Below are 14,386 nucleotides of genomic sequence, written 5' to 3' on the forward strand. Positions count from 1 at the left end.
GAGATGCGGAGCCCCTCTCGCCCTGAGCAGAGAGTCGTCCCAACGCCGGGACCAGGCAGCTGAGACGCTGAGAAAAGTAACAACTGAGGGGGACATCAGGCCCTAAAGGCTCCCACGAGGACTGGATCCCCCGGCTCTGCCCCTGGTGGACAGAGCTGCCATATCCTCCTCCTCCTCACCCTGGGAGACACGACGGGGACTGCAGCCCTGCCGGGACGCCCAATCCTGAGCTGGTCACTTTTAATAAAGGCATTAAAAAGGAGAAGAAGCCTCCTGGCCCTGTTTATTTCACCTGTTCCCAGGGTTTGTGCTGCAGAGCCCTCAGCCCAGGCTGCTCTCCCGGCTGGCACCGCCAGGGGGATTTCACAGCCGGCCCACAGCCACAGGCGGGCCCTGCCTGGCAGCTGCTGCAGGAAAAGGGAAAAAGGAGGCCCGCGAAGGGGCCGGAGCTGCCTGCGCTCCCCTGCAGGCTGCAGAGCCCTCAGGAACGCTGCCAAGAGCATTGCTGTGCCTCCAAGGCAAGGGATCCCAGACGTTCTCAGTGCCTCTGGCAGCACCGCAGCGCTGGCTCCAAATGGGAGCTGCAGAGTTCCACTGGACACAAAGAACAAGCACTCCCTTCTCTTCACACACACACAGTGCCTGGCTGCACAGCCAACTTGTGTTCTGCAACCTAATTCCAACATGATTTGAACATTTTCAGCATCTTTATGATATTAGTTTTCTATCATCTTCACTAGGGCTGAAATAGGGCAGCTGCTTTTGTTAAAAGATTTTTTTTGTTAAGGATTTCTAACCCACTGATACAGAATATCTGTTCCACATGATGAACATCATTTCCTGCAAAGTAACTCCTGGCACACTTTAATTCTGTTACTGTGAGGTGGGAAAGCTAGAATTTAAAGTGGTATTTCAAAATGGGATTATATACTTCCAGGGAGAAAAATCCTAAGAGTTCCTTACTTAGAATTAAGCAATACAAAATCACCAAATAAAACAAACAAACCCCCCAATAAAACCTGAAAGCAGCAGCAATTTGCTCTGAGTCTCAGCCAATTATCTGAAGTGTTCAGAACATGAAAAAATACTCCAAGCAGCCCAATGCCCTCCTGAATGACTGTCACCTAAATGTACAGCCCCATTCCATCCCACTTTACCAGCTATGTGCTCCCCAGGTCCTCTGAGCTGCCTTTTCCTTTTCTGGCTCAATATTCCATCCCAAAACTGGCAGAGATCCTTGTTGGCTGCAGGAATCACTCCTGCCACAAAACCAGGTACATAATGAACACCCTTCCTCAAAGGAAAGACCTTTAAGTCTAAACCATTGAAAAAAACACGAAAAAGAAATGGGATTATCTCATATAAACAAACACAAGCCAGACTTTCTATATTTATCCTCACCAAACAGGATTTTTAGAGATAAACCTTGGACCAGACAGCTACTTGCAAATGGAATCAACCAGGAGAAGGAATTTCACAGTAGAAGAAATAAACCAATAACAAACTGTGAAATGCACAAAGGAGTGTCCCATTACAGCACCAAGCACAAATATTCAGATTCAGATGAATTTCCCTTCCTGAAGCCTTCATACTCACAAGTATGAAAGAATGCAAGAGGACTGCATGACATAAGAGCTCAGTGCAAAGCCAAATCTAAATCTAATGTACAGTAAAATCAATTAACACAATCTCAGATCCTGCTCGTTTTTCTCACAGGATTCTTTTTTAGTGGCTGGCCACCTTTGCTCCAACACTCAGAATTGTTTTAGAAAACAGCCTGGTTGCTTTCTAACAGCAAAACTCAGGGATTTATTAAATTAAAAGTTCTATCACTCTGGAACATGTGCACAAATACAAAGCAGAAACGATAACAAAGTGATCTCACTGCAATGGGTACAGACTGCAGGTTACCTGCAATGCAACTTTTTTTAAAAAAAGGGAAAAATGCCTCACTAACTTCTCTGTTCTGCACTGCTGCTGCCTTGCACAGTTCCAAATATACTCCAACTCCAAACCTACTCCAACTCCTGTGTTTGGGTTCTCTTCTGCCTGGCACACTTCATGGCTCATCCTAAATTTCCAGCATTTTTTGAGGAGCCTTTATGTGAGGCCATTCCTGAGACACAAACAACAAAAATGTCACTTATAATAAATACACAGGAATTTAACTTTTAATAAATACCCAGGAAACTTCTGAAATGGTAACCGATGTCATTAATTCTACTGAGGTACAAAATTTAGACTGTAAAGAAAATTTTAGAAATCATGCATAGCTCAAAAAGTGGAGCTTTCCAAGAAACAAGAGAAAGCTCCAGATTTCAGTGTTACCACAAAAAGTGTCTAAGTAGAAATGAATATTGTAGCTAAAGTTTCCTAAAATGCACAGTGATTTCTGGACAATAAACATAACTGTCTTTCACATCTTCAAAGTTTTGTTTAATTCTGACAAGGTGGGAACCAGCAGTTGCCTCCCATCAGATCCAACTTACTTTTCAAGGATTGAGGACAAAAAGTCAAAAAGTTTCAGCCTCCCATCAATCCAAAAGGAGAAACTTTTTGATCCTCTAACCTGCACCAGGGCATCTCTGCCTTCCTTCTCCCAGCTGCTGCCCAGGAGCAGAGCAGTGCTTGGAAAGGAGAAAGAAAAAACAACCAACTGTGGGATTTCTCTGATTCAGCCACCTCTCCATAATTCCCTCTTCAAAGAGCAACAGTAGCTCCAGCTGCCTGTGGAAAATGCTGCAGTGCACAGTACAAAATGCTGCATGGAGGGATGATTTCTGGAGCAGGAGTGGCTGGGAAGCTGAGAAAGGCCCTGCAGAGGATGTGGTCTGTCCTTGGAGATGCTGCTGCTGCACTTTGGAGAGAATTTGTTTGGATGGCAGTTTCAGCAAAATTCACACACATCAAAGTGTGCCAGGAACTCCATCCTACAGCTGTCAGCCTGTTGGGATCCTGAGCTTGTCAGCACAACTCTGAGATGTGTTAGAAAGGCTCTGTTCCCAGCCCAGCACTCCAAGGAGTCAGAGCTCTTTATTTCTTGTTCTCAAGGTTGTTTATTGTTTCTCATCTATAAAATTCTTTCTTCTGACCTGCCTCTGTCAGACAGAGGCACTCTGCCTGCCCTCAGGGTGGTGTTATCTTTTCATACTAAAACTGTGTGTACAATATTTACAGCTACTTCCCAATACCCATCACCTGTGTCAGACAGTGAGCTTCTACTCTAAACCAATGTAAAAGTGCCACCATCACAGCAGGAGATGGAGGCCAAGGAGAAGGAGGAGCAAGGCTGGACACACACAGATGTCTCCATCTTGCCCCCCTGAATCCCCATTCTAAAAACCCCAAAATCTGCTTTTTCACCTTGTGTTAAATTCACTATCATTTTACTTAGTTTGTCATGGCTTGCAGATCTCCATCTGAGGTTGGTAACTTGCTCCATGGGGCATAATCCAACCCACAGGGGCATTGTGGGCTCTGTGCCAGGGTCTCTGAGCCCCTCAGGGCAGCCAGAGGGATGTGCTGGCTCCTGACACCAGCCCAGCCCAGAAATCAGGTTTCCCTTCTAGCTCAAAAGTTTCAGCCTCCCACCAATGCCATCGGTGCAAGAGGAGAAACTTTTTGATTCTCTAACTTCTAAATTCTGCAGCTTTTGACCCCGAGCCCTGCAGAAGCCAGCACAGTGCCTGGCTGCTCTGAGGCATCAGACAAAGCTGGGGGAGCACAGGGAGGGGAGCAAGGCAGGGCCTGGAGGTGCTGGGATGAACAGGATGGGATCTACAACAGCAAATCACAGCTGGAAGGGAAAGGAAAACTTTCCTTGCAGAACTCTGAGCTGCTTCAAGTGCTAAAGGCTTGCAAGGGAGAACTACCAGGAGAGCAAAGATAAAAACATGAGGTACAAGAGATACTCCACATTTCAAACAAGCAGGAAGGAAAAGCTGAGTGCAGGGAAAGAGCAGGGAGGCTTTAATGGAAACATCTGCAAGGCCAGAGGGTGTGAGGGGATTCATCTGTACCCCTGCAGTGCCCACCCAAACCCCTCTGGCACACTCTGCCCATCCATCACAGGGGCCATGGGCAGCTTTCAATTCCTTCTGAAGTCAAACTTGGCACATGCAACCAGTCACTGGAAAATACCATAAAATCTATTTATGGTCACCCAGAGAACAGCCTGGGCCAGAGGCAGGGGAAGGCTGCACACCCAGGGCACCAGCACCAGCCATGGGCACTGCAGGCTCTGGGAAACCTGCTGGTGCCCAAACTCACTGCTGGAACCCGCCAGGAGCGTTAGAGCAAACACAAAATGCCAGTGATGTTCTTACAGGATTCACTGGGCTGTTCCTGGCAACACTTTTTACTTTTTTAATTTGGTAAAAGTAATTTTGATCATCACCCAATGCCTCTCATGGAACTGTTTTTTGTAAAAGTTGGTACCAGCTTGAATCAATCCATGAACCTCAAATTCTCACAAGTCTGAGGGATTTCCCCCAGTTCCATCACCTTTCACAGCAGAAGAGCAGATAATAATTTTCTCCAAATACATGACAGGAGAAGTGAAAGATATCAACAGCATGAGCATGGCCAGGTAATTTGGTGAGAGCTTTAACACAAACCAGTCTCTGAAAATAAGGTCACAGTGCTGGATTTACTGGCTTGTTCCTTGCAATACTTTTTACCTTGTTTGGAAAAAGTAATTTTGATTATCACCCAATGCCTGTCACAGAACTGTTTCTGTAAAAGTCAAATCTTGAATCAATCCATGAACCCCAAATTCCCACAAGTCTGTGGGATTTCCCCCAGTTCCAGCACCTAAAAGCCTGCATCAGGTTGAATTTTACAGCAGATGAGCAGATTGATAATTTTCTCCAAATACATGACAGGAGAAGTGAAAGATATCAACAGCATGAGCATGGCCAGTGAATTTGGTGAGAGCTTTAACACAAACCAGGTCACAAATAAGGTCACAGTGCTGGAATGAACAGTGCCAAATCATCAGGAGAAAATGGGACTGCACAGCCTTCCCTTCCAGCTTCACTGGGTCTAATAAGAGAGAAATCCTTCAAACTTACAAATTATGGTCTCTATCCATCAGATACACACTGTAACATTAGCTGAGGTGAAGCAGGAAAAGCTGAGAAATTACAATAATTCACTTCCAGACGTGTCAAAAATTCTTTGAAAAAACCCCAGGCTCTTTAGGCCTTCAGACCAAGTCCAGTGTTTAAACAACTGGTTTCAAGAAATTAGACTTTTTCACAGGCTGTTTTAAAGAAGGAATAAAGATTTCATTAAAAGTTTATTGAAACTGTTTGTAATTGCTAATAAAATCTGAATTACTGAAAACTCTAGAAGCACTATAAAAACAGTAACAGCTTCATTGTGCATTGCACAACTATTCAGACCAATATAGTAAAATATTTCCTTGGAAAGCTGTAACCAAATGGACCCCAGCAGCACCAGAGGAGTGTTTGGAGGGCATTTCTGCAGCTCAGGCTCCCCACACTGTGCAGCCAACAGTCTCCTCCCACAGCAGCTGCTGGTTGAGGGGAAAATTAGAAAAATTAGAAAAACAAATCACAAGCAAAAATGTTTGGGGACTTTGCTGACTCCCTTTTGAAGGTATTGGTTTGCGAATCATGCCAGTTACTGATTAAAATGTGACAAAGTTTTCTGGAGCATCATTTGGGCAGCAGAACATCACTGATGTCAGTGATGTCCATGTGGGACCCACCCAGAGTGGGTTCAATGCCCACTCACTGAATGAAGAGCTGGCCCTGCTGATCCCTGTGGGTCCTTTGGAGCTCAGAATGTTCTGGAGCTCTGTAACCCACCCACAGTGGGACCAACCCAGCTGGGCACTCACCCACACCAGGATCCATCTCTGCAGAATTCCCACTGGGAAAGGGAACCCCAAACCCTCCAGACCCCAATGGCAGCAAAGTCCTTTTATTCCCTTCTTTCTTTGAGGATAAACCCCCAAACCAAGCCAGCCCCAGCCCTGCAGCTCAAGGATTCCCTGGGATCCCCCAGCTCACTGTTTGGGATTTCCAGCACCAGGAAGGAGTTAAACCTGCCAGGCTGTGCCTGCTACCCCACAGCATCAGCACTGCCAGCCTGAGGAACAGAACCACTGATTCAAGTAGAAATTAATGTAAGGTTTGATTCCAAACCTTCCCCTCACACAGTCATTGTCTATAGCAACTGTGTCCATAACACTCTCGCTCTCAGGAGCACAACTTTCTAGTAAAAGGCACATCTGTCAAACTGCAGGAAACATCTGGGAAAATGGTTAAACAGAAAGAAGTGAGATGAAATCTTTGTTTCCATGGGATTGGATATACATCCAGAGTATGTTTGCAAAGGTTGCTGGCTCTTTTCTTGCTTCTTTCTAAGATCTCAGGATTTTGGATTGGTGCTGAATTTCACCCATTCACACAATGTAATATTTTGCTTTTACTCTGGGGTAAAAATCCAACACCAAGCTCGAGGGATTCCCCATCCATTGAAGAGTTGGATTCCATGATCCCTGGGGTCCTTTCCAGCTCAGAATATTCTGTGTTTCTGTGGCTCCCAGTGCACCCCTGAGTGCACAGGGCCCCCCAAATGCCCTCCCTTAGTGTGTGACCAAACCCCTCTGTGCAGCACTGACACAGCTCTGCCCTGAGGGCACACACCAGGGAAGGGTCATGCTCCTGCACAAAAGATGGAAAATGAAAGTGGAAAACACGATATCAAAGCAGGAATCTGGAGCTGGCTAACAAACCCCTTCTGTCTGCAAGTGGAGGAGACACCTGAGCTAACATTGCCTGGTTTTTCAAGTGCCTCAACATCTACCCAAATTTTGACAGATAGGTCTTTTTGTGAAGTACTGATAAGCTATCAATCCAATTGCTTTTAGCCCTGAAACTGTTCCTAACAAACCTTTCACATGTGCTTCAACTGAAAGGGACTGGAGTGCTCTCTGAAATTCCCCTGTGGCTAAGAACTGCACAATCTGGGTTAAATATTAACTCACATATGGTGGCTCTTTCAAGTCTGCCCTCTGAAGGTTCCATTCAACATATATTCCTTGAAAATAATTTAATTTTGTGCAGCGTGTGATCTCCATTAATAAATAAGAAAATGTCTGATTCACTCCATCACTCAAGCAACGCAGACAAGTAAAGGAAAAAAAAATTAGGAAAAGCAGTTTGAAATCTGCTGTGTGATTCTTTGTCCACTTCTCAACAAGAGCCACGTGGGCTCAGTTGCACTGAGGAGTTCAGTTCCAACAGGACTGCTCTGAGAGCCCCAGGTGAACCCCAGAATCCTTCAGGGGCACATCTGTGCTGAGACTGGGTGAAGATGCCTCCCTGAGCACATGAGAGACACTTTGGGTGTTCTCAGCTGTGCACTGGGGTTTTTTCCCAACTCCAATTTGTCACAATAAATGACAGTGGGAACATATTTCTCAATACCACATGAAGTTTGGAACCCAAAGAGCAGCAAAGAGCTTCTCTGACAACTCCCACGCTACCTCTGGGAGCCAGCTCTGCATCTTTTCAAGCCCTGCTGGAGCCACGTTCCTCCACAACAGGGACCTGATTTTCTGCAGAACATTTTCACCCTGTGCTCTCAGCCAAGCTAAGGAGGAAGGTGACAAAAGTGCTCTGAGATGAGGAACTTTATTTACTCAATATTTCAAATCTTACTCAAAATTTCTCCCCTTGAGCAACTCTAAACTCACTGAAGATGCAGCTGAGCCTGCTGTGAGCAGGAGGTTGGATGAAATGGTCTGTTCCAACCTGAATTATTCCACAGTCTTCAAATAAAGGTGACAGCACATTTTTTTTTTTTAAGGATTCCCCACTAATTTCTATCACAGTGTCATTAAAGTGAGCAAATTCCATTGGATATTCATGGTAAAAAACTTCGGGAGTGTTTTGGGTGGGATTGCCATCATTCTTCAGTGTAACAAAACCAAGCTCAGAATTTGAAGAGTCTGAAACTACACATTTTACATGATACACACTACAGTAACTTATTCATGCACAGACCTTTTATTACAAGAAAAAGCCAAATTATTTATCACACAAACCAAAAGACAATTATTCCCTCGACTTCACAGCTGTGAACTTTTAGCCACAGGAAGATTTTCACACACAAATGAATTCCCATCGCAATCCTAATGCCACCAAACCAAAGGGGAACGAGGGGAAAATTCCCAAACCCCAAACGCCAGCTTGCAGGCTGACGTGCTCGGCACAAGGAACAGAAATAATGGTCCCGGCTGAATTGCAAAGGGCATTTCTTTGGAAGGGGCAGCGCCGTGCCCGCCGGCCGCGCTGGGGACTCTTAGGGCGGCGGGGCGGCCGGGACAAGGCGGCCTTTGTGTGCCGGGCTGCGGAACGGGAGGGACGGCACGGGGAGGAGAGACACCGGGGAGGGACCGGGGAGGGAAACAGAGCCCGGCAGGGAAGGAGGGAGAGAGGGAGGAGGGAAGAAAAGGGAGAGGGGGAGCAGGAGAGCGGGGAGGGGAGCGGGACGGAACCAGGGAAGGAGAGAGGGAGGGAGAGAGGGACGAGAGAAGGGGAAGAGGGAAGGAGAAGGGAAGGAGGAGAGCGAGAGTGAGACAGGGAAGGAGAAGGGGAGAGAGAAGAGCAGGAGGGAGACAGGGGAGGAAAGCAGGAGGGAGACAAGGAAGGAGAAAGGGAGGGAGCCCGGGAAGGAGCTCGAGAGGGAGGGAGCTCGAGAAGAAGCCAGGGAAGGAGGGAGAGAGGGCAGGAGCTCGGGAAGGAGGGAAAAGACGACAGGGGGGAGCTGGGGCAGGAAGGAGAGAGGGCCGGAACTCGGGAATGAGGGAGAGAGGGAAGGGGCCAGAGAAGGGAGCTCGGGCAGGAGGGAAGAGAGGGCCGGAGCTCAGGAGTGAGGGAAGAGAGGGCCGGAGCTCAGGAATGAGGGAAGAGAGGGCCGGAGCTCAGGAGTGAGGGAAGAGAGGGCCGGAGCTCAGGAGTGAGGGAAGAGAGGGCCGGAGCTCAGGAGTGAGGGAAGAGAGGGCCGGAGCTCAGGAGTGAGGGAAGAGAGGGCCGGAGCTGGGGCAGGAGGGCCCCGGGCGGCAGCGGCGGCCCCAGGCCCCGCAGCGCTGCCCCAAGCGCTCCCTGAGGGTCAGGACGGAGGCAGCCGCCCCTGCACCGCACACAATTCCCGTGTAATCCTATTTCCCAATCGCTCTGCTGTAAACCACGGTGGTTTTAGTGAATTCACGGGAAAACAAAGCCATGTGTCGAGCCGTACCCCAAAACAAGATCCCTTCTCCTCCACGAAGCCAAAAGCACCTTTTACTATAGCAAGACTTAACTTCAGAGAGTGCATTTCAAGTTAAACACCTGAGGGACACACCAGAAAAATAAGAGAATTCTATATTACCTATCACTATATTTTAATTAGAAAGTACTTGTTCTTCCCAGCCAAGGAGTTTATGGGTGTTCACAACTTCTTTCACAACAAAAACACAGAAGCTATAAAAGTACATCAAAGGGAGGCAGTGTCACATGGTGGGTTTTTGGTTTTTTTTTTAATTAATCCACAAGCTCTCAAGTATATTATCCTCACACTGAGACTTCTCTTCTTTGAAAAAGCACATTTGATAAAGTGTTCTTTGCACATTCATTCCATTACACATCTGAGGATCCTGCTAGGCTTGCCAGGGCATTTGATTGACTCTGCTCCAGAGACTGCACTCCAATAGTTGTGTTTTTCCACAATAAAAGTAAACATACCCGAGTCCAGCTCACAAATGATCCTTCAGGGAATTACACCTGAGCAGGGAATGTCTCCAAGCACTCCATTTCCCAACAAAAGGCTGACGTAACTGGATTTCTAACAACACATCCAAAGCCTTTCAATGGATTCATTCCTGCTGGAGCACAGTGGGGTGCTGCTACCTCAGAGTTAAGATCAAATTGCTACAGAAAAGGTTCCACCATTTATAACAAACCAAACACACAATTCTTGGCCTATTTAATTACATTTCCAGCCACAAGATACTGGTGTTAAGAGAATGAATACACAACTGCTTCCCAGTTCTACCAGCACCATCACAAAGACCCAAATGCCTGAACAAGAGCTGCTGCTGGAGGTTATAAAGACTTCTGTCAGCTGTACCCAGGTTTTGTGTCAGGAACACTTTCATCCTGTGCTTTCAGGGCATTTGGCCCTGAAAAATTCAAAACACACAGCCTCAAACTAATATTTACAGTTCCAGTCACAGAAATGTCTTTGCTGACACCACAGACACCGTGGCACCTGATCTCCACACTACACTCCACATCTCTCACACATTTGGATTTCTAAACTGAACTTTGTCAACCTTACACTTCCAGAACCTCCAAGTCACTCCAGTGGCTGCCATTATCATGCTCCAGAAAATAATCCTTTCCCCAAATCAACCATGTTTTCTTGGGTGTGAACAAACCAAGCTCTCACAACATACTTCCCATCTCCCAATAAAATTCTCTGCACAGATCCACAGGGCTTGAGTAATCCAATTCTACAGTTAAACCAGAACATCAGAATCAGAAAAAGATAGAAAATATGAAAAACAACCAAAAAAAAAAAAAAAAAAAAAACACCATTTGAGGCAGTGACAGGGAAATGAGAACAAAATTCAGAGAATGTTTGGGAACTTTTCTGATATATCTGAAATACACAGAAATCCAGCTATTGCAGATGAATCACAAATGTTTGAGTTTTCATATATCCTATTGAAAGCATACTTTTGTATGGCCAGATAGAACTTACAAAATAAAGTAGAAAAAGAGATGGCCTCGTGGATGCTATTTTAGATTCGAATTCATCTGCAGCAGATACTTTAATTGAAACAGATTAAGTCACATGAACCCTGGGCAGAAAACCTGTGTTTTTTACTACAAGAAGAAAAGATGAATGTCTCATATACAAAATCACAGAAAGAATCTATTGAAAAAAACCATAAAAATGTACCACACTGGAAACTATTAGCTGTGACATATAGCTAAGGGATCACATGAAAGAACTGCCTGCATCTTTTAGTTTTGAGCCTTGGTTGCACATGAGTCTGTTGGTTCAGACTTCATTATTTTTATGGCCTCTGCTATATAAAGTGTTATAATGTACGTAACTGCCAGCTGTGTTTTATTTCATCAGTAGAAAATGAGCCTTTAAAAAAAAAATCACACTTTTCCCCCATAAAGTTACATAACATTTCAAAAATGCCATAAAGCCCCTCAGTTGTGTCATGCATCCAGAAATGCAGCACAGGGTTCTTTCCAAGCCCTCCTGGCCCCAGAGCAAGGCTATAAATAGTTAATTTTTCGGGGAGAGGAGGAGGTATGCTGTAAATGAGAAGCGAGCTTTCATTGTTTTGCATTACTTCAGCGCTGGATTCCCGATTTGTAACAAATTCCAAGGCTGCAGACTGCGGGCCCAGCCTGTGAGTAAGGCTTCGGTGATTTATGGCAGGATAAATCCCTCAGTCCACATCCCATGACTGTGGAATGCGCGGAATGCCGGGGCTGCAGGAGCTGAGGCAGCAGCCACAGCAGCTCCATCCATGGCTTCCTCCAGGCAGGAATGCCAGGAATTCTGCAGCAGTGCCAGCCAGGCTCGCATTCCCAGCAATGGCATCTGCTGATTGCCCAACATGGCTCATCAACGCCTTACCTGGCCGGCACATTCCACACCTGACTGTCAGAGCAGGAATGTTTAGCAACAACTGCAGCTTGCCCAGTTGTCAAGGCAGCCCAGGAAGCAGCTGGCTGGGAGCTGCTGGCCTCGGAAAAATGCAAAGCACTCGTGTTCCTCCTCCTGCTGCTGCTGCTGCCTCCCCACCCCCAGCCAGAGAGCCTGAGAATGGGGGGAAGTGAAAGGAGCGCCTTACAAAGAACGAGGGAACAATGCTGCAGGAATCGCAAGGTGAATACGTATGGCTTGCTATAAATAGTCAGGCTGAGCTAATTCCTGTTACTTCACGCTGTACAAAAACAAAAGAAAACATGAAAACCCATCTAATCGCGGGCGGCTCTTGTGCAGATCTCCCACACAAACTGGAACAAAGGGGAAAAACCGAGCGCAAAGTTGGAGCCAGGACACGATTTTAGCAGGCAGCGCTCAGCTCCGTGCAGGGACAGACACGAGGCACTTACAGATGCGGGTTGAACATGCGGCTCATTTTGGAGACGTGGTCGTTTTCACAGTCCAGCTCCTCGTCCCCTTGGTCCATGCTGAGCTTCCTCTTGCTGGGGCTGATGGGCGGCGGGCCCGTGCGGTGGTTGCTGAGCGCGGGGGATTGCAGGGGCTGCATCCGGGGCTCCCCTCTCAGCGCCGCTTCACCTGCCCGGGGAGACACGACAGGGGTCACCCCACGGGGACAACACTGACAAACCCTCAAAATTCCACAGCAACGTCCCCTGAAACTCCCCAGTAACACCCCCCGAAACTCCCCAGTAACACCCCCCAGACTGCACACGTGGGACGCAGTTGGAGGATGGACAAGGCATCCCAAATCACGTCTTATGCTGGAACAAGCAGTGAGAAAAGGCACCAGGAGAGGGGTAGCTCACCCCAGATGATCTCAAAGGCTGAACTAACCCATCTTTGTAGCAGCTTTTTCACTCAGATCCCCCTCAGATTCCCTTCTCAGCTTTTTCACTCAGGTTTCCCCCTCAGCTTTTTCCCTCAGCTTTTCCACTGAGGTGTCCCCTCAACTTTTTCAGTTTCCCCCTCAGCTTTTTCACTCAGATTCCCCCTCAGCTTTTTCCCCCCTCTGATTTCCCCTCAGATTTTTCACTCAGATTCCCCCTCAGCTTTTTCCCCCCTCTGATTTCCCCTCAGATTTTTCACTCAGATTCCCCCTCAGCTTTTTCCCTCAGATTCCTCCCCTGGCAGGCTGCAATGCCAGCGCCGAGCTGTGATTACCTCATTCTGCAAACCATGACTATTCACAGAGAAATAAAAGCTTTGTTCCTCTTCTTACAGTCGTGGTTATAAATTCCAGGGCTACAGTTCACATTAATGCCAAATATTCCAGATCTAAAACTGAATAAACGTTCGAATGATTCGGAATCATTCTCAGATGATTCCCTTTATAAAATGCTGTCCAAAACAAGCTTGTCTGGTGTAAGTATGCAAGGGAAAAATTAGGGGGGAAACTGGAACTTGCTGATTCAACTTTTAAATATGTCCCTAAACGTCTTTCTCTATACTATAAACGTATGTTTGGACCCAGGAACAAAAGAGCACAATTCTTCAGCAGAGGAATCACAGAAATGCTAATTTCCAGCTGGGGCAGACTGAGTAGATGGTGAGTTTTTATATAAAATCTCTCAGTTCCCAGAAAAGCCATTGGGAGCTGTGTCAGTAATTCCAGCGATGGCACAGTTGGCTGTGCAGAGCACAGGACAGATCGGTGCTAAGCAGGCGTTAAAGCGTGACCAGGCTTTCCCCATTTCCATTAAATATCTCACTACTCCTATAGCCTGGAGCACAGCACTGCACTTCACTGGAACGCACATCCTCTGGTTCTATTAAAACCTCATAGGGATTTAAAGATGTAAAAAAAGTGCTTTTGGGGCTCCATCAGGGGCTTGGAGAGCAGCTAAATTAACCAGGGTTACCTATTCTGGTAATATCCCTGAAATAGCTGCTTTTGCTGGAGTTTAGAATTTGTATTTTTCCTACACTGCCAGAAGCATTTTGTTTTTTACACAGCCATAATTTCCAGACCTAAAATTAGGCCTAAGTTAACTCCATCTAGAGCCCTGTGGTACCTGACAATGGAAATCTTTGTGTGCCACCACACATTTTCACATCATCACCGAGGCAGATGATTTATAAAACGCTGCCTTAATTCCTACACACGACAAATAACATTTTGTTGGAAAAAGAAGGAGCGAGGAGAAAACCTCCTGAATGTTTACCAGTAAAAATAAGCATTCTGCCAATTTAGTCAGCATAATATAAACTAGCAAATATACGCTGACCTATAATACACCACAAGCCATGATTTCTATTAAAGACTCTGGCACCAAATCTAAATAGGAACTTTCCATCTCAGCTCTAAATAGCAAAAACTGTGCCCTGCTAAATGCTCTGGGACAGACACCCAGAGCTCTCCTGCTCCAAGCTAACATTAATTGACAAGCACCCACAACCACCCCAGTGCCATGAAAAAAGCTTTTATCCACACAAAATCTTTGGGGAATTGTTTTCAGATCAGTACATTTGTGCATTTTTCCTTTGTATTTTGCCAATAGAAACCCCCACCTACAGAGTGTTCACGTTCTAAACGTTCAAAGCAAACCACATCACAGCAGTTCCTCTCCGTGAGGAATCTCCCTCACTCGTGCCTTTGAAAAGGAATAACCTA

At 46.3% G+C, this 14,386-nt stretch overlaps 1 protein-coding gene across 3 annotated transcripts in view; it reads right to left on the reverse strand.

The window, feature by feature from the left end:
- The window catches only part of VGLL4 (vestigial like family member 4), a 105,150-nt gene that overhangs the window by 21,301 nt on the left and 69,463 nt on the right, over positions 1–14,386 (reverse strand). For all 3 annotated transcript variants that reach the window (XM_074550131.1, XM_074550133.1, XM_074550132.1), the window contains one exon: positions 12,165–12,351. In XM_074550131.1, coding sequence (XP_074406232.1) covers positions 12,165–12,351 — 187 coding nt within the window. The remainder of the gene's footprint in view (positions 1–12,164; positions 12,352–14,386) is intronic.

The sequence above is a fragment of the Zonotrichia albicollis genome, chromosome 12 (genome assembly GCF_047830755.1).
Source record: "Zonotrichia albicollis isolate bZonAlb1 chromosome 12, bZonAlb1.hap1, whole genome shotgun sequence".
Taxonomy (NCBI): Eukaryota; Metazoa; Chordata; class Aves; order Passeriformes; family Passerellidae; genus Zonotrichia; species Zonotrichia albicollis.